The sequence below is a fragment of the Chelmon rostratus genome, chromosome 10, assembly GCF_017976325.1.
Source record: "Chelmon rostratus isolate fCheRos1 chromosome 10, fCheRos1.pri, whole genome shotgun sequence".
Taxonomy (NCBI): domain Eukaryota; kingdom Metazoa; phylum Chordata; class Actinopteri; order Chaetodontiformes; family Chaetodontidae; genus Chelmon; species Chelmon rostratus.
In genome coordinates, this window is record NC_055667.1 from 16,259,535 (window position 1) to 16,281,752 (window position 22,218).

A 22,218-nucleotide genomic window follows, 5' to 3' on the forward strand; every position below is an offset into this window, starting at 1 on the left:
AGGTTTGATCTTTGATCCTGGCCTCGACACCGACCCTTGACCTCCTCCCAATTTAGACGCTGTTCCAGGAAGAACCCCCGACACAGAGCCTGGTTCTAGCCCTGAGCGGGAACCTGGTGCTGAGCTTGCAGCCTGTTTGCCTTTCCCCTGTTTGGGGGATCTGGAAAAGCGTGAATGAGATGTGCCGCCATCAGTGTGCCCAGTACTCTTTGGACCAGCAGACAGCTTGCTCTGCGAGGGCTTAGCTCTGATGTTTAAAGGCATTTTTTCATATGGCAAAAGTCGACTTCTGAGAGGAAACGGTTAAGGTAGGGAATATTTTCATGTCCCTCTATGGAACCAGAATGAATAACAGGGTTGAAATTAAAGGCCACGTCTCGGCCTCTCAGGTTTCACCTGTCCATCCCTGATTGTTTAGGGCTTCAGGCTGAGTCTTATTTAGTCCTATTAGAAGAAAGTGGCACTGACTGTTTGCTAGTGGGCTCCTAGACACACAGGCCAGAGGTCTTGTGGTTTCAGCTACAGCGCAGGACATCATGGATTCTAGACAGGTAAAAGAGGGACAACGAGAGAAAAAACAATTATATTGAAAAGAAATGACATAAGCAGCATCACCACATGGTTCATAGTGCTGATTACTGTTTACAATACTATTACAAATATAAGCAGGGGTGCACATCACTGGTATGCAGGTACGTATGCGCGACAAAAACCACAAGTGTGTAATGCCAGTTGTTTGGAAATACCCCTTTGCGTACAAGGCAGCAACTGTCAATGGTCATCAGCACACATTTCTCTTCTACACGCTTTTCTATCAACACATTTGACTCAATGAAATACCCTACTGTGAGAGATGTCCAAAAAAGAAGCGTAAATCCAGAAGAAAAGACTCTTCTCTGAAAACGAGCTCCAAGGGGCTTGAAGCTAATGACAAGTGCACCAAAATGTGACGCAATATACGTTGTTTGTATCCACATCCAGCAGGCAAAACAGGTAGGCTTTATACAGGCTTAAAGAATTTCAGTTATTCATTAAAAGGAGGAAGGCGCACATGAATGTGGCCCAAGCCAGTCGAGCTGAAAAGTCCAGACGCCCACTTGCTCAGCAGATGGACCTGTGGATGGAGACAGCTAATTGGAGGCTCAATCAGGGACTGGGAGGTGCATCTTCATCATCTACCATGCAGGAGGCAGAAGCACAGAACAGTGAGGGAGACACAGAGGTTTTTTTTCCTCCACAACCTCTTTTATTTTTACCATAGAGCTTCTCAAATGTCAAATGCTGTCTAAACATGAGCCTCTGTGCTAGAACGTTGCCTGATTTTTTTTAGTTTATATGAGCAGAATCATCAGAATTCTGATTTGAATACGGAACTACAGTATCTGCTCAATAACAAGAACAACAATAAGCAAGTACCCACGCCTACAAATCTCAACAATTTTCTGCTTGCTCCCCAGCCCAGTATGATTCAAGGTAAAACAAAATAATTAAGACCTTATAGGCTTTAATTCGACGCACTGAATAATCCAGAGAGACATTTAGTAAATAATGACGTTTAGCAAATGATCTAGGTGCAGTAGTTTCCAACCCTGCTCATGGGAACCTACAGCCTTGCTTTTTTTTTTTCATCTTTCCTGCTCAGGTGTGGCCAGTCAATTTTGTTAAAAACTTGTCTCACTATTACTAGAGCACTTAGCATTCCTCTCTCTTCCTTATTGGTGGTTGTGAGAGTGATGGAAGGACAGGAAAACAATGTCTGTTTTACCCACCATGTTATGTATAAAACCCCTCGTAGAGCCATAGTGACCACAGCTGATGGTGCAAGGGAGCGGGACCAGCTTGACCATTTCAGCACCACGGACAGCACTCAGTCTACATCATAAAGCACATAGCCTGTGATGTCTGCTCAGGTCTGAAGCTAATGGGGACAAAACACTGTGTAACTGACTATGGCCATGGCAGATTGCAAAGGGAATTGGAAGACCAGTCTTTATTATCTGCCATCCCTCTGGGACACTTGCAAAGCTCATCATCAGGCTTTATCAGGGCTGAAGACATACCGGTACCTTAGGCTCTGACTAAAAATAGGCACTTGGAATTTAGGCTAAATCATACTTGGAAAGTACAGCATGATAAAACTGTGCCCATATTAGGATAAAATCATCATATAAAAACATTAAACTACATGTCTCTCCTATATATACACAATCAATATTTGGTCATTTGTGCCTCATTTCAGGCAAAAAGCTGTACATTAATTCAAGTAGGTGGAAAAATGCCCTCAGGAAATCACAGTAAACACAAGCCAGGTCATGATGGAGTAGATATTGGGGACTGTCTGCAAAGCAGAGGCAAATCCAAATCATAATCCCTCCTCTAATCCAAGAGGATTGGGTGCTGGGAGTCACTGCACAGGATGCAATTGAGAGATTGGTTAAGTCTGCTTGTCAGTCATAACATAGCTGTCAATCCCTTATCCATCATTGTTTGAGACAATGAATTTTAGCCTTATGTGGTAGCAATAGGGACATGAAAACGGTGGATATTTTTGGCACATCGGATGTGCAATTCTACCCAAATTGGCTGCGAAGACTGACAATTATGATAAACAAAGTGAAATCACAACGATTGCTGTGTTTAAAACTGCAAGTTGCTACTGAAGGGTACATATATCATCAGCATTACGATCGGGGTGCCAAAGTCAGTGTAAGCGGTCAGTTTCGACGGGCACGCGTTACGCAGCTCGCCAAACCCCAGTGACAGACCGAGAAACTGACAAAGATGGACAGGACTGATGGAAATGCTCGAACAAAGTGCCGCAAGTAGGAAAACGCCTCACTTCAAAGCGGCCTCAAACCTCTGCACTCACTTCGGAGTTGGCAGCCAGCTGTTGCCGCGAAGAGCGAACTCGAGTCACCGCCCAAACAAGCAATAGCGTAACTTACATGACAGCGTTCGTCCACATCAGACGACCCCCTCTCATACAGCTCAACATGTTGCCGACCTCCAGACTGAACCGCGCTGTATTCCGCGGGTGGCACGAGTAAAACGGCCGCCGCGCATGTGACCACGCAGCCCGGACACGGACGCCCGAATGACTCTACTACGACCACGGCATGAAGGATTAGTTTCTTGCTCATAATGCACACGGCTACATGAGTTCGAGCTAGTACCTTACATAATAATTAATCTGCCACGCAAACTGAGAGCACGGACTTTTATTTGTTTGGGTAATGTTGCCCAAACGGTGCCACGAAATCCAGGTGTGCCCGCAGCGCGTGGGCTCTGGCTTACCGGACAGGCGCCTCTCCATCACCGCGAAGTCCCAACCGAATCCCGTCCGACCTCGGCGCAGGCTCCATGATCTCGTCGGCTCAGCTCTCTCATGACCTGTCCTGCCATCGGGTCCTCGCGGGCGCGCTCTCCACAAGCTGGCGCGTGCGCGACCTACGCGGCGTGATGGGGCAGCACGAGCAGCGATGATTGGAGGGTTTCTCCCTTTCGTACACCTACATGAGCGCCAGTTGGGCATGGCACATTCAAGGTCTTACATCCAAATTTGAAAGAAACAAACTGCATCATCAGGAATTTAATCCCACGCGAGTGAGTTTATATCAGATGTAGAGACAAGAGAAATATTCTAAAATTACAACACATGATTGGATAAAGCAGCAAACCTACTTTCAAATGCAACCCGTGGAGCTGCATCTGTGCAGCTCACTGCTGATTCACTAAAACTCATCCACAAAATGAGTAAGAATAACCACCTGGTGTCAGAGGTTTCACTCTCAGATGACGGGTGCAAGGAAACAAGCAGCACTGCTCCAACAGCAGGTCTGGTTGTTTCGATCTGTTCTGTTACTTTTAGTGGTCTTACATGGGCTCCTGTCAGAGTCTCCTCTTCTGCTCAGGAACCTGCAGAGTGATCTTAGTTAAGCTTCCCACACATTTTGGCACGTTAGTGGTAAATCGGTGTAGCTTGACAACAGACCCGTCCCCAGTTTTCCTCTTAAACACGTGAAACTGTTTATGAGGAAGCGGTGACAAATCACAGGTGACTTATCGTACTTCGTGGCTGCAGCAGGTGAAGCTGTTTGTCATCTGTTGTCTGTAAGAAATAATCGTTAGTTTCATTTCCTCCCAATATCTAAGCAAAGAGAAGTGAGATTTGGAGAGTTTGAGGGTGGTGGTGTTATATATTCAGGTACTACATTACTCCCTTGTAATACTTATGAAATCAAGCTGGTCAAGTGAAATCAAGTTGAGTTTATTTGTATAGTCAGTATCAGTGTCTCTATGTTTATGTACAGTGTCTCGATTCACTTTGCAGGCCACAATAGCAACATGTCCAAGCTTTCTGAAGGCAAGGGTTAATTTACTAAAAAAGATTAAAAAAGAAAAAGAAACTTTAAAGAATCAGCATCAAATTTTGTCAGAAAAAACAACAGAACACAGTCTTGATTTGTATGATATGTACATAGAATTGCCTTTTTAATTTTAGAAATATAGTCAAATCTTAAAAATATCAACCAGGTATCATTACATACACAGTTGGGGCAGGGGATGTTTGTCAAAATGAGGTAATGGAAAGATGGCAAAACTTTTAATGACTAGGACTTCTTTCATCAAATTGCTCCCTATCAGCCATTTAAAGGCAGTTATATAAAACTTTCACTCATGTTGTTGTTATAAAAGTTGAGGTTATCTGATGACAACGCCATTCTCACTTGGTTCCAGAAGAGTGGCTGAGCCCCTGGGTTCCTCGGCCAGGACAGCACAGACTTTCTGCACAGCCTTTTCCTCAGCTGAAGGTACTTCAGTTTGGGAAACATCTCATCCAACAGAACCAGCACCGCCACATCCACCTGGTTGGGATAAAATCAGAGATAATTTGGTGCTGTGAAACCATGGCAACAACTCAGCAGGGGTAAGACACACACCCACAAAATGCATGTGAACATATATGGTTCATTTTACTAACCTTCTCATCCAGAAGCCGCTGCTGAACCATGAAGAAAGCCTGGCGGATCACGCCGTTCACTGTCTCGCCACCGGTGGCCCCACTGGACAGCACAAACACTGTCTTCACACTGCTGTACACTGCATTATGTAGATTTTCAATACAGGAAAGCCCAGGAATCCAGTCCCTCTCCTCCAAACAGAGGCAAAACCTCCGGTGACCTGAGTTCTCCAGGTTGACAATTAACTCATTGTAGACCCAATCCCTCACAGCCTGGTTGCTGGTGTCAAACACCACAAAAGCATCGTAGTGATACTGTGCATTGCTGCCAGCCAGCTGGGAGTAGCCCTTATGTCCTGCCCAAAGCACCTGCAAGCAGTACCACAGATCCCAGCCATAGAGATGCTTCAGCAGGGGCAGAACAGTGAACATCACAGCCAAGAAGGAACAGACGAGGGAGGCTACGCTACCGTATATGTCCTGGCAGGAACGCTGGTCCATAGACAGTATGCTCACACCCTGTTGGGACTCTGGGTATTCACAGTGTATTTTAGTGGTGAGATAAGGAATCTCTACGGAAGTAGTACGCAAATAGTCCGCAAACCAAGACGTATCGCAGTCACATTTGAAGGGGTTGGCATGCAGGGTGAGTTTCTGAAGCGCGCTACCGTTTTTAAAGGGGGCAGGGAGAAACTGATGGTTCAGCTCCTTGATCTGATTGTGGCTGAGATACAAATTTTGCAAGGATTTCGTGTCACTGAAGAAAACCTCAGGTATATAGCTGAGGCGATTGTGACTGAGGTCCAAAAAAGAGAAAAAGTCCCCAAATTCTATGACTCTATGAGGCAAATAAGAGAGGAAGTTTAGACTGAGGCTCAGCTGACGTAGATTTCTGAGTGCTGAGATGTTTTGCCATGGGAAATAGTTCAGCAGATTGTTGCTGATGATGAGGGTCTCAATACTTCCTGGGAGGCTACACAGCACTTCTGGTGAGATTGACTTCAGTTCGTTGTTCGAGATGTCCAGGTAGGAGAGGTTGGTCAGGTTTTGGAAGAAATGAGTGTATCTGTTGTTGTCGGCGTCCCACATAATGTCCAGGTGATTTCCATTGAAGTAGAGGCACTTCAAAGAGCTGCTGATCAGCCCTCGATCTATTCGCATCCCAATGCCATTGTTTGCCAGACTTAGGACTTCCAAGTTAGTCAGGTTTTGAATGAACTCCAAACGATGACCCATGCCCCTCATTTTGAAGTGAAAGTCATTGTTGCTAACATCTAGAACCTTCAGAGTGGTTTTAAGCTCACTGAAAGCCTCTTTATAATAAAAATCAAGTCTGTTGTAGGACAAATTAAGATAAACTAGTTTTTTCATGCCCTCAAACGTCCCACTCCTCAATGTCTGGCTCATGTAATTGTAGGAAAGGTCCAAACAAACAGCATTTTCCATGCCCACAAACACCTCTTTGTTAAGAGACATAATGTCATTTTGAGACAGGTCAAATGTGAGGTTGTGTCGGCAGAAATCGTCCCACAGTGATGGAGACTCACCGTCCTCCAACAATTCCAGCTTGTTTAACTGGTTGGATTCCCAGGTGTCACTTCCAGATGTGACTTCTCGGCCTGTCAGCATAAGATGTGGCTCAGGAATATTATTTGTAAACATGTTCTGGTTCTGACAGCTGTCCTGTGCCACAATCCCCGATGACGGACTCGAGCAGCACGGAAGGAAGGTAAGCATGTTCTGGGAGAGGTCAATTTTGATGAGAGACGGTACCTGTTTCAGAGCTTTCAAGTCACAAGTATGGATGAAGTTCATTCTCAGTTCTAGTTTCTGCAGCTTTTGAAGTGTGGACAAGACATTGAGGCTCTCTTTTGATACAGCGTGGAAAAAGTTGCCACTCAGAAGGAGATATTGCAGACCGGTTATATTGCCAATATGTGGGGAGAGGATTAGTTCTGGAAATGTCCTCAGCGGTTCATAGTTATAGATAAGGCTAATCCAAGTGAGGCCTTTCAGCTCTGCAAAGAAGGTGCCATTCCGTATAGCATATGCCAGGAGGTTGTCAGAGAGGTCCAGCCTCAGTAACTTCTTCAGAGGTCGGAAAACACCCTGCGGAAATGTTCTCAGAGAGTTTCCTCTCAAGCTCAGGAAGGTGATGGAGCTGTTCTCAGCGTAGAATGAGTTTGGATGCAGCTGTAGAGGGAGATTTTGTGGGCAAGGAAAGCAGGGCCTGGCTGCATGGTCACAACGCTGGCAATTCCACTCCAAATTCAAATACTTGAGCTTAGTCAGGTTGGCAAATGCTCCTTCTAAAACCTCTGTGATTGTGTTCTCTTTTAAATCCAGACGCTCCAGTGAGGACGGCAACCCTTTAGGGACAGCTGTCAAATTATTATACCCCAGGGTAAGGTATTTGAGTTTAGAGAGCTCTCTGAAAACCCTCTCGCTGATGTAAAATGACTGGTTGCAAGGGTTTATATAAAAGCAGTTCTTGGAGAGGTAGAGCTCTTTGAGATATGGAGTTTTTAGAGGTTGGACAATGTGGAAGATGTGATTATTCTGCAGATCAAGAACCCTCAAGCTTTTAGGGAACCAGGGTATAGCGGTGAGGCTGTTTCCTGACAGATACACTAATTGAAGCTTTAATAGGCTCCTGAAGGCATAATAGTGGATCTCCAACTTGCACGAGCGGTCCTCCAAAGCTCTCAGGCTACCCGGCTGACAATTTCCCATTATTTTCAGAGTGTGAAGGTTTGGGAGACCCGATAAAGCATGCTGCCCCACTTGCCGTATCTTAGTCCGACTTAAATTGAGCGACACAACAGTCATAGACTTAATGAAGGGGACGTGCCTGAGTGGTCTGTCAGAGCAGTCTACTGTGGTGGTATTCACATCAGTGTCACATGGAAAGAAGGCGGTCGTTATGTTACTCACTAATGGAAGAAGCTGACAAAGGATGAGGATACTTTTCAACATAGCCTAAAAAAAAAAGAAACTTAATTTCAGTTGTTGACGGTTTCGATAGCGATCTGAGCAGGTAATTTAATTTTGCATAAGATCAAGCATCAATATCATACCTATAAACCTGATTGCTAAAACAGCTTCAAACAACTGCTAAATTTATCACTTTTTCTTGCCTTTCCAATCAGCCATTTCTGTGTATGATGTAACAATAGAGCATGCACATCATTTTCTTGTAATGCTTTTTTTATGGAAGAAAAAAATGTCATCTTACTCACCATAGTGGATATAGCATGCATCTTAAAATTCACATCAGCAGCCAGATGAAGCAACCTTTAAGCCAGGAGGGGAAAGATAATTATCTAATAGTGTGTGCAGTGAAAAGAAACTGCATGCATTTATGCAGAAGTGAAAACATGTGGTCATTTGCAAGTCATATGACCTGAGCTAAACTCATAAGTTTCAGGAGTGTTAGATATAGACATCACCTCAAGTGATTTAAAATAAAAGATTTTACAAACAGCATTGTCCTTTATGACAACCACTTTAGAATATAAGTCAAAAAGGAGACAGGCCAAAAGAAAGAACAGAGAGAGGAGAAGGTTTTTCCACAGGTGAACAAAGTTGGATGACTTTCTTAATTCATAACAAGTTCTAAAGAAAAGGCATGAGGAAGTAGTTCATCGACTGCTTCAAAAATTCTTTTCAGGACAAACAAATGCACACGTATCCAAAGATCGCACGCTGCTTGTATTCTCACACTCACTTTATTAAGTGCACTGTATCATAAAATCAAAACAGTATATTTTTTAAAAATCAAACAGTAACAATGGGCAGAGAAAAGACTGATCATGAAGCTAACCCTCTTTGTTAATATAACCTCAAACACAACTACAACACTGAAAAGCCCTTAAGTTGGACAGACTGCGAAATAAAACGTCCAGACTGTATGACTAAAATGAGTTCCTGATTAATCCAAACCGCTTTTATTCAAGTGCTGTTCCACATCCACTTCTTTGGAAGTCATTGTGGCAATCACCACAGCCACAGATAGATTACAAGTGAAGTACAATCATACAAAGTGTGTTCTGGTTGGAGAGCACTTTTAATGCTTTGGCTTTGGATTGGTCCTCACACTGTCCTGGAAACAGAAGCAGAATATCCCTCACACACAGTAGTGTCCTGCTACCTTTTCCTGGCTGCACACACTACCATGTATTTATCTGAAATTTACCATCACTGACACAAGTGCTGAATCATCCACAGAGCGATGTTCATAAAGCCATCAGACTCAGCATCCACCTTGGAGAGAGAGTGATTGTTCCCTGGGTACCACAGCAACCTACACAACGCACATCAGAGCATTAGTGAATGAACAATAAAAGCCTTGTTGTGCAGCGCATATCTGATATAACTGTTAAAACTTGCTACTCAGAGAAGCCGCTTACCGCACTGGGATCTGCCTTGCTTTCAGAGCTCTGTAATATTCAATTCCTTGCTTGTTAGGTACGCGCTTGTCATCTTCCCCTAAGGTAAGCAATACTGGTGTTTGCACCTAGAGGAGAGACCAATCAGTACTATCAGTATATCAATACTAATGGAGTCCCATCCACATAGTCAAGAGACATGCACAGAAATACCCATACCTGTGTAATGTGTTTAATTGGGGACTTGTTAAGCATCTGTTCCCAAACAGCAGGGTCAGGTAGACAGTCTGTACTGTAGTCGAAACCAGCCTCAACCAGGCACCTGCAAAAATCATATGTAAATATCAACAGGAGGGAAAAAAGCACCGAATGGCTTTAAGATCTTCTCTTCCTGCAGTGTTTGTGTGCATTACTGAACACTTTCTCTCTTTACAGTGAGGCAGACACATGCCCTTTATCCCACTCACTTGCTTACAGCTGTCAGAGTGGAATGTCAGGGATACAAATGATAAAAGAACAAAGGTCGATCGGTTGTGTACAACTGACGCAGTTATGTAGCGAGTAAACGGATCTGAAGAAGAGTGTGGGAATGTGCATGCCAAGGCGTACCAGTCTGGGATGTCAGTGCAGCCGACCATAGAGGCCAAATTGGTGACAGGGTTGCGAGCCACACAGGCCTTGTAGAACCCTGGGTACTGGCCAATCAGATGACAAGCCAGGAAGCCACCATGGGAACCCCCAGAAACTGCCACCTTCTTCATGTCGAATTCGCCACCTTTCAGAACACTTTCAACAGCAAACTGGTGGGAAGAAAAACACAGAGACACTGTAAGACAGCATTTGTAGTGGTAACGAAATATGATAAAGAAGCGCCATAAAGCAACACTGGAAGTCATTTCTATACCTTTACAGTTAATCAGTTTCATGACTTGAAAACTTGATAATCGTCATTTTAAACAACATTTGTTGTTCAGTCAGTTTTATTTGTTTCATTCTTACTTGAACATCCTTGACGTCCTGTGTGCCAACATTGCCAGGTAATGAGAGGATATTGTCCTGGCCGTAACCCAGAGAGCCACGATAGTTCACTAAGATAAAACAAAAAACAAAAAACAAAAAAGCAAACAAAGAATACATCTATCAGTGCTTGACATTATCATGCATTCTTATACAATTAACACAAGTACTTTAAAGCTGACAGAAACCTGGAAAATGGCCAAAGTATAGTAGTATAATATAGGTTGTTTTTCGAATTTAGACAGTAAGCAAACAAGAAGGCTGAAAGAGACATGTCTCTAATTACTGATTATACGTTGTGGCGTGAAAGCAGCAAAAGATGTGTTAATCAACAGTGCTGTGTGAAAAACGACAGCAAAGGGGCTGGGAGACGAATGACATACAGGTAGAAATGACTGCGTATGAGACGGGGTGCGCTGATCTGCTGTTAATATATAATTTATCTAGTCATAGAGCAGTGTACACACTGTACCGCCACACACCGAGACAAACTGACAATATTCTTCATACAAAGACAGAAAAACCTATTACATATGCTGAATTTATAATAAGGGAGAAATAATCAACACGTGTCATAGACAGCGTTTCACAAAGTTTATAAAGTTTCGCCTAACTCGACAATTCACAAAAGCCTGTGATATTCTTTTAGGCACACTGGGGCTGACTTACTGCCTCCTCAAATTACTGATGTGCAGTTTCGCCCTTGAGGGCAGACATCTGATCTCAATCAGGACAAGAAGACTTTAAAAACAACAGGCGTAAATGCAAAGGCAAGACTGGATTATAACGGATCCGGATACAGATCCCAATTTAATACCAGGAGTAAATGGGATGTCAGTCAGTAAAACATCTTGAAGTGGCTAAGATAATGTATAATAAATACCTTTCCTTGTCTGGGTCACTGACCTGAGCAGGAGACAGCATGTCATCCTCATTTACACACAGATCACCCTTTCCACGGATGGTCAACCTTTGAGCAGGTGTCACACATGAAAGCACATCACATTCACATATGGACTTACCCAGTAATACAGCAAAGCCCATCCTGCACAGCACAGACGAGGACAGAAGCCAGTCAGCTACAATCACTGAGTGAGGACCCCCTAAGTTAAAGAAACAAGTTATGTGAAGCACAGAATTAAAAGCGATCATTGTCTTCATGTTTAACAATGCATATAGACTCAAACATTTTGAAACATCTCAGGATGGTTATTAAAGACCATTCTTGATTTTGAGAATATGATTAAACATTTTGCCACCAAGGGCACTATCGTCATAGCAACCACTGCTGGCAATGCCAATCTTATCTGTGGCAGTAGCTGTTGACTGAACAGGAACAAATCCCGGCACAGACTGACAGATTTAATCCTAACAATAAATTCAGCTTGGATTAATTGCACATTTCTCACTTCTCAATGTAAGCGAATGAATATAGAACATTTCTAATATCAACTTGGCTTTTTTCTGGGATGCTACATTAAGCAGAAGTTGTATAACAATAAACAATTACCACACTAATGCTACCTGACTGTTCATTTTGTTTGCACACGACAGAACCATAAGGAGAGTGACCAACCATGAGGAGTAACAATAAGAGGCAGCTTCACTCCATCCTTAACCTCCTTTGGTTTGATCAGCAAAGCTTCAAAATCAAGGCCAGCTGGAATACAGAAAAATGTTAGTCCCCCTCTGTTCACACACACTGTTCTTCAGGTGGCCTATAGACAGCAAAAGCTTTTCAACCTCGTCACGTCAGGAGCTTCCTCCTGTGAAGCCCTTTACTCCGTCTCCTGTTGACAGAACTGTGAGAAAGCTCAGAAAGTTGATTTAACAGTCTGATTAGTTTTAGGCTGTAGATAGTGGTGCCATTGCACTGGACTGCAATGTATGTAGCAGTATTTCTCACATCGCCTGTACCATTCATGTCTGTGAAAGAAGGCGGTGACAAAGACCAGTTGACAAAAAAAAAACAATGTATTTTAGGTCCTCCTGGTCTGACTCCTGTCTAAATACTACTAAAATTAAGATTTTTTTCATTCTTACGGTATTGACTGTTGTCTTGCTCTGGCGGAGGAGTGAAATTCAAGATCTGCCAGTCAATATCTGGCAACGTCTGAGAGTCTTCCAGAGTAACCCAGACCACTTCCTCCTGAGAATCTCTGGCTGGAAGGAAACCCACCCTCTGGACAGAGAAAGGAGGTTGCAACAGGTGACACAGTAGCTTCTTCATCACATGAGTTTTTGGTTTTTTTTTGTGAGTACTAAAACACTTAAATAGCACAAAAATTCACTTAAGGCAACAGCATACTGAACATGTACTACTATATACTAATCCTACCAGACTTGGGGGGCAGTTTGGAGAAGAGCAGCTGACCACCATCAGATCTCTCTCTATGTTCAGCAGACACCAGTTACCAACATCGGACTCTACAGACAAAGGACATTATCAGACTCAGGTCGGAATAAGCACGTAACACTGATGGTGTCAGCAAATTACCTCTTACTGATGGTTAACACCAAATTTTAGTCAAAAAAGAAAAAAAACTGTCGTGAGCATGTTTTGTCAGGCATTTTGAGCATGAGTGAAGCTGATGAATGTGTCTAGTGACTCACGTGAAGTCAGAGAGGTGATGCTGCCAGTGCTTATATCCACCATCAACAGATCCTACAAGAGAGACAATAACAACTTTTTTTTACAGTCAAAACAGTTGCCATATTCTCACTCTAAATCCTTTCTATGTGCAAAATATATATTTATCAGAAAAGACAACGTCTTATCGTCTAATTTTTGTCATAACAACAAGGCATTTCCCATGACTTAACTGTACCTTGCGGCTGCGCTGAGGACAAGCAACAATAATTCGCTGGCTGTCAGCTGACCAGCACTGAGGAGACAACTGAGAGCTGTAGATGCCAGTAAAGCCGTCTGTAAAGCCACAACAATACACACAGATACAACTAAGCTTGGTATATAGTGGGGAAAAAAAGAGGCCTTCATTCATTTAACAAGTATTCCTTACCCTCTCCAGGTCGCTTCACCACATCCACCACCACTGAGGTCTTCTTAGTATACCAGTCATACTAGCAATACAAATTTGCAAGCACAGATGAAATCATGTGAGAAGTGTAGTTTTGTATCTTACAAATGTATTTCTGCTTCAACAAATCTAGGTCTCTACAGAAAAAAAAAACAAAAGATGGTGCATTATGTGAAGAAACGTCTCTTCTCAGGGGAAACTAAATGTGTCGTATGTGGAAAGGAGGCTCCATCCTGACTTACCATACAGAGCCTGCTGCACTGCATGTGTGGCCCATAGACAGAACACTCCAGGTAGACGATCCGACACTGGTCTGGGCTCAGCCTGGGGGAGCACACTGCATTGGTGTCTGATGACAGCTGCTCTGAGGAACACAAACAAACAAATACAATACGCATGAACATCTTGAGTACAAAAGGATCATAGTTTCCAATTTCATTGTCCAAGACAAATGGGAGAAATTCCAGTAAATAAATAAAATAAATAAATATATTTACATAATAGACAGACTTCAACAGATGTTCCCGGTAAAAAATGGTAATTACCTCATACATTCACACTTACCACATTTCCCGCCCATAAGATCCACATAGAACAAAGACGACCTGACAGAGAAAAAGGAAACAAGAATGACTTTCAGTATTAGCCTACGAGCCTAACTAAGAAAATTTCCAATTTTTACAAAGCCAGCTTTTATGCTCGTCTTTGTTCGGTGCGAATAGCAATCACCTCCTATTGGGGCAGTGCTTGAGGCCAAGTCTGAACGGCTCATGCCACCAGCCTATAAACACCACACCTGTGTCACCTGGAGCCCAAAATGCCTGCAGAGAGACAGAGACAGAGAAACACAAAGTCAAACAGAGAAAAACAGCAAGAGAACAAGCGTATGAGCACAGTGGACTGGACTGCCCTTTGGACACCACTGAGGATGTAGGTGAGAGGAGGATGTTAGCCAAGCTAACATTGATCATGGACAACCCCTCCCACCCTTTGCATGACACAGCGGGGGCCCTAAGCAGCTCCTTCAGTAACAGACTGCTGCATCCAGTGTGTAAGAAGGAACGCTACCACAGGTCCTTCATTCCATCAGCTGTCAGATTATTCAACTCCAGCACCACTTAGCATAAGAATGTGTTGATGTTGTTTGACAAATTAAGCTCATATCCAGTTTGTGCAATATTACATATTTACTTTTACATTTTGTGCAACATTACATATCATTTACTGTTTTGTATATTTTATTTTCTGTGCAATAGTAGTAACATTATTTATTATTTTTAATCTGAGGGCAGCTTACATTGTTCTTTTTCCACATCTTGGGGCAGTACATACTTTTTGCATATTTTTTTAATACATTTTTGCTACATATTTTATTTTTCTTTTATATAGTCAAATTCCATTTTGCTTGTATAATATGTAGATATATATATTCCAATTTTACTTTGTATTTTGTTTGTTTTTTTTTCGAATGTCCTCTACCTCTGTTGGTATTTTTCTTCTCACCACTATCACATGCTGCTGTAATGCCCAAATTTCCCCAGCTGGGGATAAATAAAGTTTCATCTTATCTTATTTTCTTTTATCTTATCAGTGGTGTGCCCAAAAACACAAATCATTGCACAAGTTGCTGTACCAACCTGTCCAGGCGAGATATTTTCAGGCACTCCCTCCAACACAGAGACGTTGTCACCCTCGATGTCCAGAACACAAAGCACTGGACAGCTCTTACCGACCAGCGCCTCTCCCCAGTCCTCATGGAAGACAAACTGCTCCCCCTACAGGGATAAAAAAGCAATAACACTACAACTTCAGCTGGAGGAGGTTGTAATTTTGACCTGTGAATTAAACCATTGAGGAGAGAAAATATTTTGTGTTCAAAAGTTTTAACTGCACTCACTTTTCCAGCCTCCTTTTTCTCCACGCTCATGCTCTCCTCCTCATCCCCGATAGAAGACAACTCTGGTGAAGCAGTCTACGAACAGAAAATGAGAAACAAAAACAGTTATTGCCTACGAGTCTGGCCTTTATATTACACTTATCCTATTTACCTATGGGAAATGGTGAGTCAACACTAAATCTCTCATGGCCACATCCCGATCATTGTTGTCAAGGTATGTTGTTTCTGAAAGGCGAGGGAAAATAACTGGGGTGCATTCAAAATGAAATCATTTCCAAGTGTCCCAGTTTGCAACACCGCTATGATTCAGTGCTAAGCTTCCTTCCAATGGTGTGCATCAAGATTTGAAATGTATTTCATCCTGGTTTGTGAATGCGAATCTACTCTAGGCATTACTCAGCCACCTAGGGTCATTTTGCATCATCCAGCATGTTTTTAAAGCTTTAAGATTAATTTTCAAACAATTCCTTTAAGAGTGCCACAAACAAGCCAGCAGCTTGTACCAGTGACGTAAAAACACTTCACTATGCTCTGAGCAGTACTGAACACATCCCTAGCAATGACATCGGGGAGAATCATCATGCTTGATTTTCAGCCTATGGAGAGCAGTGAAGCAGTTCTCTGTTCTATGTGATTCAGTGCTGATTAACCGTCAAATATGTTTTTTTTCTGACAAACCTGGAAGAAGGATTCTGCCTTTGGTCTCTTTCTTTCTGCCACATACAAGAGATGGGTCTCGGAGTGGGACCACACCAAGCAGCCAAACTGGTCTATGGATGCAAAACACAGCGTGATTAACATATGCACAAGTAAAGGCAAAGTTTCAAAGAAACTGGTGAACAAATAAAACATGCTGATTCTATCTGCAGATGACTCACCATCTTCATAGACTTTACCATGCTTCTTTAAGGCTGTTAGATTGATGCTCTTCATCTTGATGTTTTTACTCCAGACCTAAAGGGTCACAAAGAGGTCAGGAGAAGAGTGAAGTCAAAGGTACCGGGTTCAAAGTCACATGTGGTGTTTAAAAACAGAGCAGAGCCACAGATGATTACCACACAGGGGGCAACAAAACAAAGTAAAGTGGCACAAAGACATTTATCAGGGCAGGCGAGAGACTCAGTGCTGAGTCGCAGCCAGACAGCCACACACCTCCAGAAACTGTTTGTCCTCTCCTTTGATTGTGCACTCTCTGACAACAGCCTTCATCTCACCCGACGGGGAATCCTTACATAGCAGCCTGACAGGAGAAACACAGCGATGAGACACTGCTTGCTCAGGGTCATGCGTCTGAAATCCAGATAAAATGACAAAACGTTCACATACTCTCCTTTAATTTCAGTGCAGTTCCCAGAGGCTCCAGAGTAAACCACAGACTTGTCATCGTGGAATACGATGTACTGTCGGCAAAACTTGACATTCTCGTTTCTCTCCAGGTCACGCTGGCTCCATTCTGCAGAAGAAAGTAAATAAGAAGTTATTAATATCAACGAACATACACAGAATACACAGACAGGTATGACAGCTTAGTATGACGCAGAGCAGTCTACCTGAATAGATGTTGCTGTATTTGCCTCCATACTGAGAGGTGACGACAGGTCCCAGATCTGCTCTGTTCAAAGAAGGGAAGAGACTGAGCTCTCTGTAGAGCCTGGCAATTTCCTCAGGGTTGGTCATCACCTGACAACACGCAGCAGAATAACTCACACTACGTCTCAGTGACACAATCTGGCCAACAGCAAACAATGCCCTGTTCATGCCCTAGCTAGGAAGCTAGCCGGCCATACATAAGTTGGTATAGTTATTACAGTTTACTACCAAAAAACAGCAGTCAGTTTTTAACGTTAGGCATTAGCCAATACCGTTATGCAGACCAATGAGGTGACTGCTGTGAGATAAATAAAACAACCAAATGAACAAGCGCGTCTGTTTCTAGTAATGTTGGACGGATTTAAGGTGACCAGGAACTTCCTGTAGCAGCTGACGGTAAACAACCGCTGTCAGCTTGCTAGCTTGACTGGAAAGCGGCCAAACTTTAACGGAGTTATTAGCCAAGATAATCACAGTGTAAATTAACGCCAGCTATAAATTTGCACCTATACAGGATTTGCTTTTGTTGGTTATGTTATCTGTTCAGGAGCAAAGAATACGTAGTCAGTTAAGTCTAATCGTACCTGTGATTCCATGATAGGGATGGTCCGTCTCGCTAGTCTGCAAATTTAAAGTCGGCCACAGCAGTATCAGAGGTTGCTCCAGTATAAAAGCTAGCAAAAGATAAACGTAACATCTATTACAGCTTCCTAGTGTAACATCAAAAATAAAATACGATGGTTGATAAACCGTTCCAGAGTGAAGCAAAATACCGGAATTTAGGAATCAATAAATGATAAATAGGAATTAATACATTATACACAGTAATCTACAACATGAGCCAGACAACTTGGAATGCTGACTACCAAATAGAGCAGTTTATTCAAGCAGTAACATATGGCTATGCTTTTATTTTGTAGGCATGTGACCTCTGCAACACCCAACAGGAAGCAGAAGACAAATAAAACAACTGAGCGTTTATCGCCCTCTTGCGTTGTAAACCGTAGTCTTCGGACTATTTTACGTTGTGCTTATCCAAAGACGCTGATTTTAATGTGTGGTACTCTATGCCAAAGCACATATTATATATATATTGACGAGACACGTTTTAAAATCACTTTGTAGTTAGTATTCATTTAATTTCTGATGTATGAATGACAACCGCCGCACTGTTTCTGTTAGTCAGCTGGGGTAGGTGGGGTCACAAAGAGCCAAGATGGCTGACTTTGAGGAGACGTTGTCAGATGAAGAGAAGGTTTGGAGACTATTTAATTATTTTCTCAACGCCAGTTTCTCTTATTTGTAGAGAGCTACGCGTGTTATATGTTCACATAAATTAATGGTCAAGTTTTGGAAAGAGAATGACAGTTTTGGGTAACGTATCGAAATGATAAACTTGTGTTTTCAAGACACTACTAGCTAACTAGCCAATGCTAGTTAAAGCTGATAGTTGGCTAGCGGTGAAATCAAACGCCGATAGAGGGGTTTAACCACAGGACACTTGTACTGAAAACTTAAAAGTAGTTGTGCCTAGATTACTGATAATAGAAGTACCGACGCACATTTCTAAAAGTGGATTTGCAATATCCATGCTAGTCTGTAGTAACTACAGTGTGGGCTACGTATTCTCTCTCTTAGCTAACATTAGCGGCTAACGGTACTTTGCTTTGGATTTCTGGGTCAAACAGATTCAGTTGCAGCTCAAATACTTGTTAGCCTCACATGGCTTAAGATCAGGATATGGGTGCCTACAGTTTAGATGGAGCCCGATAGTGACACCCCCGTAATACCAGCGGCAGCGGGATACATTACCCGCTGGATGCAAAGCTCAAATTATTGTGAATGACCAGACTGAAGTGTTTCTGCTGCAGGCGAGAATTACAGTTTCCGTGTACTCTTACAAGACACTTATCTGAACATCAAGAGGGTTTCATAGCTAGAAACAAGAGTGGCGACATTCTCCTGATAACATCGAGAGACGTTTAAGATAGAAGTCTATTGACGGTCAACCTAAAAATTCAGGGCAAGCTGATGCTATGATTTTATGGAGACATGACACATAGTCTAGACAAGCCGCTGCTCATGCAGTGTCGTTCTGTATTCTTAAAGCAGTGGAGTGTGCACTGCTAAATGTCTTGATGTTTATCTCCCCATTTCCCTTCAAATGACGAAAGCTCTTGTGAAAATATGTCACGTGTTATACTCTCTTAAGTGTATTATTATTTCATAAACATGCTTGCTGCTGCTTGTGCAATTGTTTACAGATTTTTTGTGTGAATGAAAGCTATAGTCATTCATAGTTTAAGTAAAACAGATGTAAACTGAAACGTTGAGCTTGCTTCATCATAAGAAAAGGGCCCACTACCATTGCAAAACAAAAAAGCATCTTAATAAAATCTCTGGCAATGTGTTAAGGCCACAACTGGATGCCTAATTAATAACAAAATACCTAACAGATGTTTACATTATTGATTGTAGACCTTTGGAAGTTTGCATACAGATTTTTTTTTCTTATTAAAGAATGAAAATCACGTCAATCATAGATAAAATATTACTTTGTAGTGTCACTCGGTACTGATTGTACAGCAAGTTGTTGTGGTAGCTGAATTAATTGGTTAATTGGTTTGTCATTTGCCTCCATAGGTCCGCATAGCGGCCAACTTTGTGACTCATGCCCCTCCAGGAGAGTTCAATGAGGTCTTCAATGGTAAGAAGCAGCTGACTGTGACAAGATGCCTGTCATAGTAATACTGTATTTAAAACAATATAATTTGCCTCTGATAATAATTTATTGTTTTGTATAAGAGCACTACACAAACAGTGGTTTCTTTTGTCTTGCTAGATGTGCGGCTTCTTCTCGACAATGACAACCTCCTCAGGGAGGGGGCGTCAGAGTAAGTAATGCTCAATTTAAAAAAATGTCATTAATTTGAATTCTCACAATTTACACAATTCAAAAATCCTGGGCCTCCACATGGGGGATATATACATTTGCAAATTGTGGTATATTATGCATTAAACATGAATAGAAGTATGGCCTGTGTTCTCAAACTGATCAGTGGAAAAGCATTTCGGTGTCATATTATGAATGCCTAATGTGCGTTTGTGCCCATTTTATTTGTCCAGCTCCTTTGCCCAGTACAACATGGATCAGTTTACTCCTGCCAAACTAGAGGGCTACGATGAGCCGGTATATTTCATCATTCTTGTCTTTTCTGTTGATTTTCAAAAGATCAAGTGTTGAAGCCAGACTTTTTCAATCTTTCCACTCCTTTCTGTATAGGTCCTGATCACAGAGCATGGTGACTTGGGTCAGGGACGCTTCTTGGACCCTCGCAACCGTTTGTCTTTCCGCTTCGACCACCTAAGAAAAGAAGTGAGTGACGTGCAGCCTTATGAAGGAGAGATGGCCCTGAGAAGCTGGAGAGATGCCTGTGATACTTCCCTTAGTGCCTACGTCAAAGAGCACTACCCTACTGGAGTTTCCACGGTAAGGTGCACAAACAATTTTGACAGAATCCAACTTACTTAAGCAATATAGACCATACTTTTACCTATACTCACAATTAATCATACCATTTATGTGTTGCAGGTATATGGGAAAACGGTTGATGGTCAGCAAACGATCATAGCCTGTATTGAGGGACATCAGTTTCAACCTAAAAACTTCTGGTACAATGACCCTCCCCCTCCCACAGCTGTTTAAAATAAAATCTTAATATGTGTATATGTGATATGATATGATGCTAATTTTTTAGTTAAGCTTTATTATTCCCAATGCTGCTGCTTGATTGTAATGTGGGGCGTCTCTTCATTTCTCTCACACAGGAATGGTCGCTGTAGGTCAGAGTGGAAGCTCACCATTGGTCAATCCACTGCTCAAGTGGTGGGAGTGTTGAAAATCCAGGTATACAATACACTCATCTGCATAAATGATAAATTAGTCAAGGAGGAATATTTATCAAAAATCCAGCTTACTTACTCTTCTGTCTCCAGGTGCACTATTATGAAGATGGGAATGTGCAGCTGGTTAGCCATAAGGAGGTAGAGGAATCGATAACAGTGACTGTAAGTAAAATGCATATACATAAGCTGTCTTTCAACAGTGGTTTAAAACGTATGTTGCTTACGTAGTATTAGGCTTGCTGTGTCAGCTCTGGGTATATACAGAAGTGTCATTCATGTATTAGGTGGCTATAAGGTGGTGATTGTATGTGTTTTTTTTAAACAGAATGAAAGCCAGACAGCCAAGGTATTTGTTGAAATTATTGAGAATGCGGAAAATGAATACCAGGTAAGTTACCTTTTATTCACTACATGTTTTCTATACTAAATAAAGTAACATTTTGAAATATACAAATGGATCAAAATGTTTGATATTTGTTCCCCTCCGTTTTGCCTTAGACTGCAATCGGTGAGAACTACCAGACCATGTCTGACACCACCTTTAAGGCCCTGCGTCGCCAGCTGCCTGTCACACGCACTAAGATCGACTGGAATAAGATCCTAAGTTACAAAATTGGCAAGGAGATGCAGAATGCCTAGTGGAAGGTCAGGGACTGACCAGGGAGACGCACTCTCCACTGGGCCCGCAACCCACCTATACATGCGCAAGGACTAACCAAAGCAAAACTATATCAGTATGGGGCAAGGAATTAATCTAAAAAAAAAAACAAACAAAAAAATAGTATAACTGAAGATTTGCAGACTGTTAGGCACAGATATCTGTCTGCTTTAAGGTTGCAGTTATGGAGATAATCATGGTTTTGAGAAAGTGGTTACTTCTGGATGTGTGTTGTGAAAGAGTTGTGTTGGGTCAGTGTGCAGGGCTGTGCTCAGGACTGCTACATTAAAGAACTAAATCCTCCTTTGGCTGGCTAAGGAATTACAGACCTCAATAGATTCAGGTGTCAGAAGTTACAATATTGCTTTTTTAGTCAAACTGATACAGAACTGTGATCATGTCACAGTAAAGATCACAGCACACAAAGAAAAGAACCAAGGCAGCTGATGAGAGAAATTAAGCACACATTTCAGGGTTTGATTTTGGACAGGGGAATCTGATTTTCGCGAAAGTCTTTGTTTCATTGTTGTTGACATGTATGGTGAAATTGAAAGTCAGGTGCATCAGTAAAATTGGGACATTGACAGGAAAATGAGTAGCTGTCATCTGATACCTTAGGTGGTACCAAGCTTTTAGTGCTGCTGAGCTGACAACTTAGTAATACGTTGCCAATGAAATTGACAGTGTTTCTACCTGTTGTTAACATTTAGGAGTAGCACGATCCTCAGCATAGCTCTGTCCCTGCACTGTAGACATTTATGTTT

At 42.2% G+C, this 22,218-nt stretch overlaps 4 protein-coding genes across 4 annotated transcripts in view; 1 reads left to right on the forward strand and 3 right to left on the reverse strand.

The window, feature by feature from the left end:
• LOC121612182 (ERC protein 2-like) overlaps positions 1-264 on the reverse strand; it is a 143,925-nt gene extending 143,661 nt beyond the window's left edge. The window contains exon 1 of the mRNA XM_041944894.1: positions 114-264. Coding sequence (XP_041800828.1) covers positions 114-264 — 151 coding nt within the window. The remainder of the gene's footprint in view (positions 1-113) is intronic.
• A 4,020-nt stretch (positions 265-4,284) lies between these two features.
• On the reverse strand, positions 4,285-8,283 carry tlr9 (toll-like receptor 9). Its single transcript, XM_041945277.1, has 3 exons — positions 8,200-8,283; positions 4,982-7,939; positions 4,285-4,865 (listed from the first exon to the last, which is right to left on the reverse strand). Exons 1-3 carry the CDS (start codon positions 8,218-8,220, stop codon positions 4,659-4,661), a joined length of 3,186 nt encoding a protein of 1,061 aa, XP_041801211.1. The 5' UTR covers positions 8,221-8,283; the 3' UTR covers positions 4,285-4,658.
• A 391-nt stretch (positions 8,284-8,674) lies between these two features.
• On the reverse strand, positions 8,675-17,645 carry apeh (acylaminoacyl-peptide hydrolase). The gene is made up of 23 exons (XM_041945508.1): positions 17,475-17,645; positions 16,851-16,980; positions 16,627-16,753; positions 16,453-16,540; positions 16,179-16,254; positions 15,979-16,070; positions 15,301-15,375; positions 15,041-15,178; positions 14,133-14,224; positions 13,968-14,008; positions 13,646-13,767; positions 13,386-13,446; positions 13,194-13,291; positions 12,979-13,030; positions 12,704-12,792; positions 12,409-12,547; positions 11,942-12,025; positions 11,388-11,468; positions 10,348-10,436; positions 9,958-10,148; positions 9,568-9,670; positions 9,370-9,476; positions 8,675-9,263 (listed from the first exon to the last, which is right to left on the reverse strand). The coding sequence occupies exons 1-23, from the start codon at positions 17,484-17,486 to the stop codon at positions 9,158-9,160; spliced, it is 2,193 nt and encodes a 730-aa protein (XP_041801442.1). The 5' UTR covers positions 17,487-17,645; the 3' UTR covers positions 8,675-9,157.
• A 422-nt stretch (positions 17,646-18,067) lies between these two features.
• On the forward strand, positions 18,068-21,601 carry capza1b (capping actin protein of muscle Z-line subunit alpha 1b). The gene is made up of 10 exons (XM_041945654.1): positions 18,068-18,145; positions 19,534-19,597; positions 19,733-19,784; positions 20,017-20,080; positions 20,174-20,380; positions 20,483-20,562; positions 20,719-20,797; positions 20,887-20,958; positions 21,122-21,184; positions 21,295-21,601. Exons 1-10 carry the CDS (start codon positions 18,107-18,109, stop codon positions 21,433-21,435), a joined length of 861 nt encoding a protein of 286 aa, XP_041801588.1. The 5' UTR covers positions 18,068-18,106; the 3' UTR covers positions 21,436-21,601.
• Positions 21,602-22,218: the final 617 nt, after the last annotated feature.

Bases quoted from the DNA above. Each gene is read 5' to 3' on its own strand.
- capza1b (XM_041945654.1), top strand. From the start codon at position 18,107: ATGGCTGACTTTGAGGAGACGTTGTCAGATGAAGAGAAG. The intron at 19,598-19,732 runs GTAAGAAGCAGC...TTGTCTTGCTAG, and splicing joins GTTCAATGAGGTCTTCAATG to ATGTGCGGCTTCTTCTCGAC. The intron at 20,081-20,173 runs GTATATTTCATC...CTTTCTGTATAG, and splicing joins TAGAGGGCTACGATGAGCCG to GTCCTGATCACAGAGCATGG.
- tlr9 (XM_041945277.1), bottom strand. From the start codon at position 8,220: ATGCATGCTATATCCACTATG. The intron at 7,940-8,199 runs GTGAGTAAGATG...TTTTTTTTTTAG, and splicing joins TGCATGCTATATCCACTATG to GCTATGTTGAAAAGTATCCT. The intron at 4,866-4,981 runs GTTAGTAAAATG...TATCCCAACCAG, and splicing joins AGCGGCTTCTGGATGAGAAG to GTGGATGTGGCGGTGCTGGT.
- apeh (XM_041945508.1), bottom strand. The intron at 16,255-16,452 runs GTGTGTGGCTGT...GTGACCCTTTAG, and splicing joins AGGACAAACAGTTTCTGGAG to GTCTGGAGTAAAAACATCAA. The intron at 13,768-13,967 runs GTAAGTGTGAAT...TGTGTTCCTCAG, and splicing joins TCTTATGGGCGGGAAATGTG to AGCAGCTGTCATCAGACACC.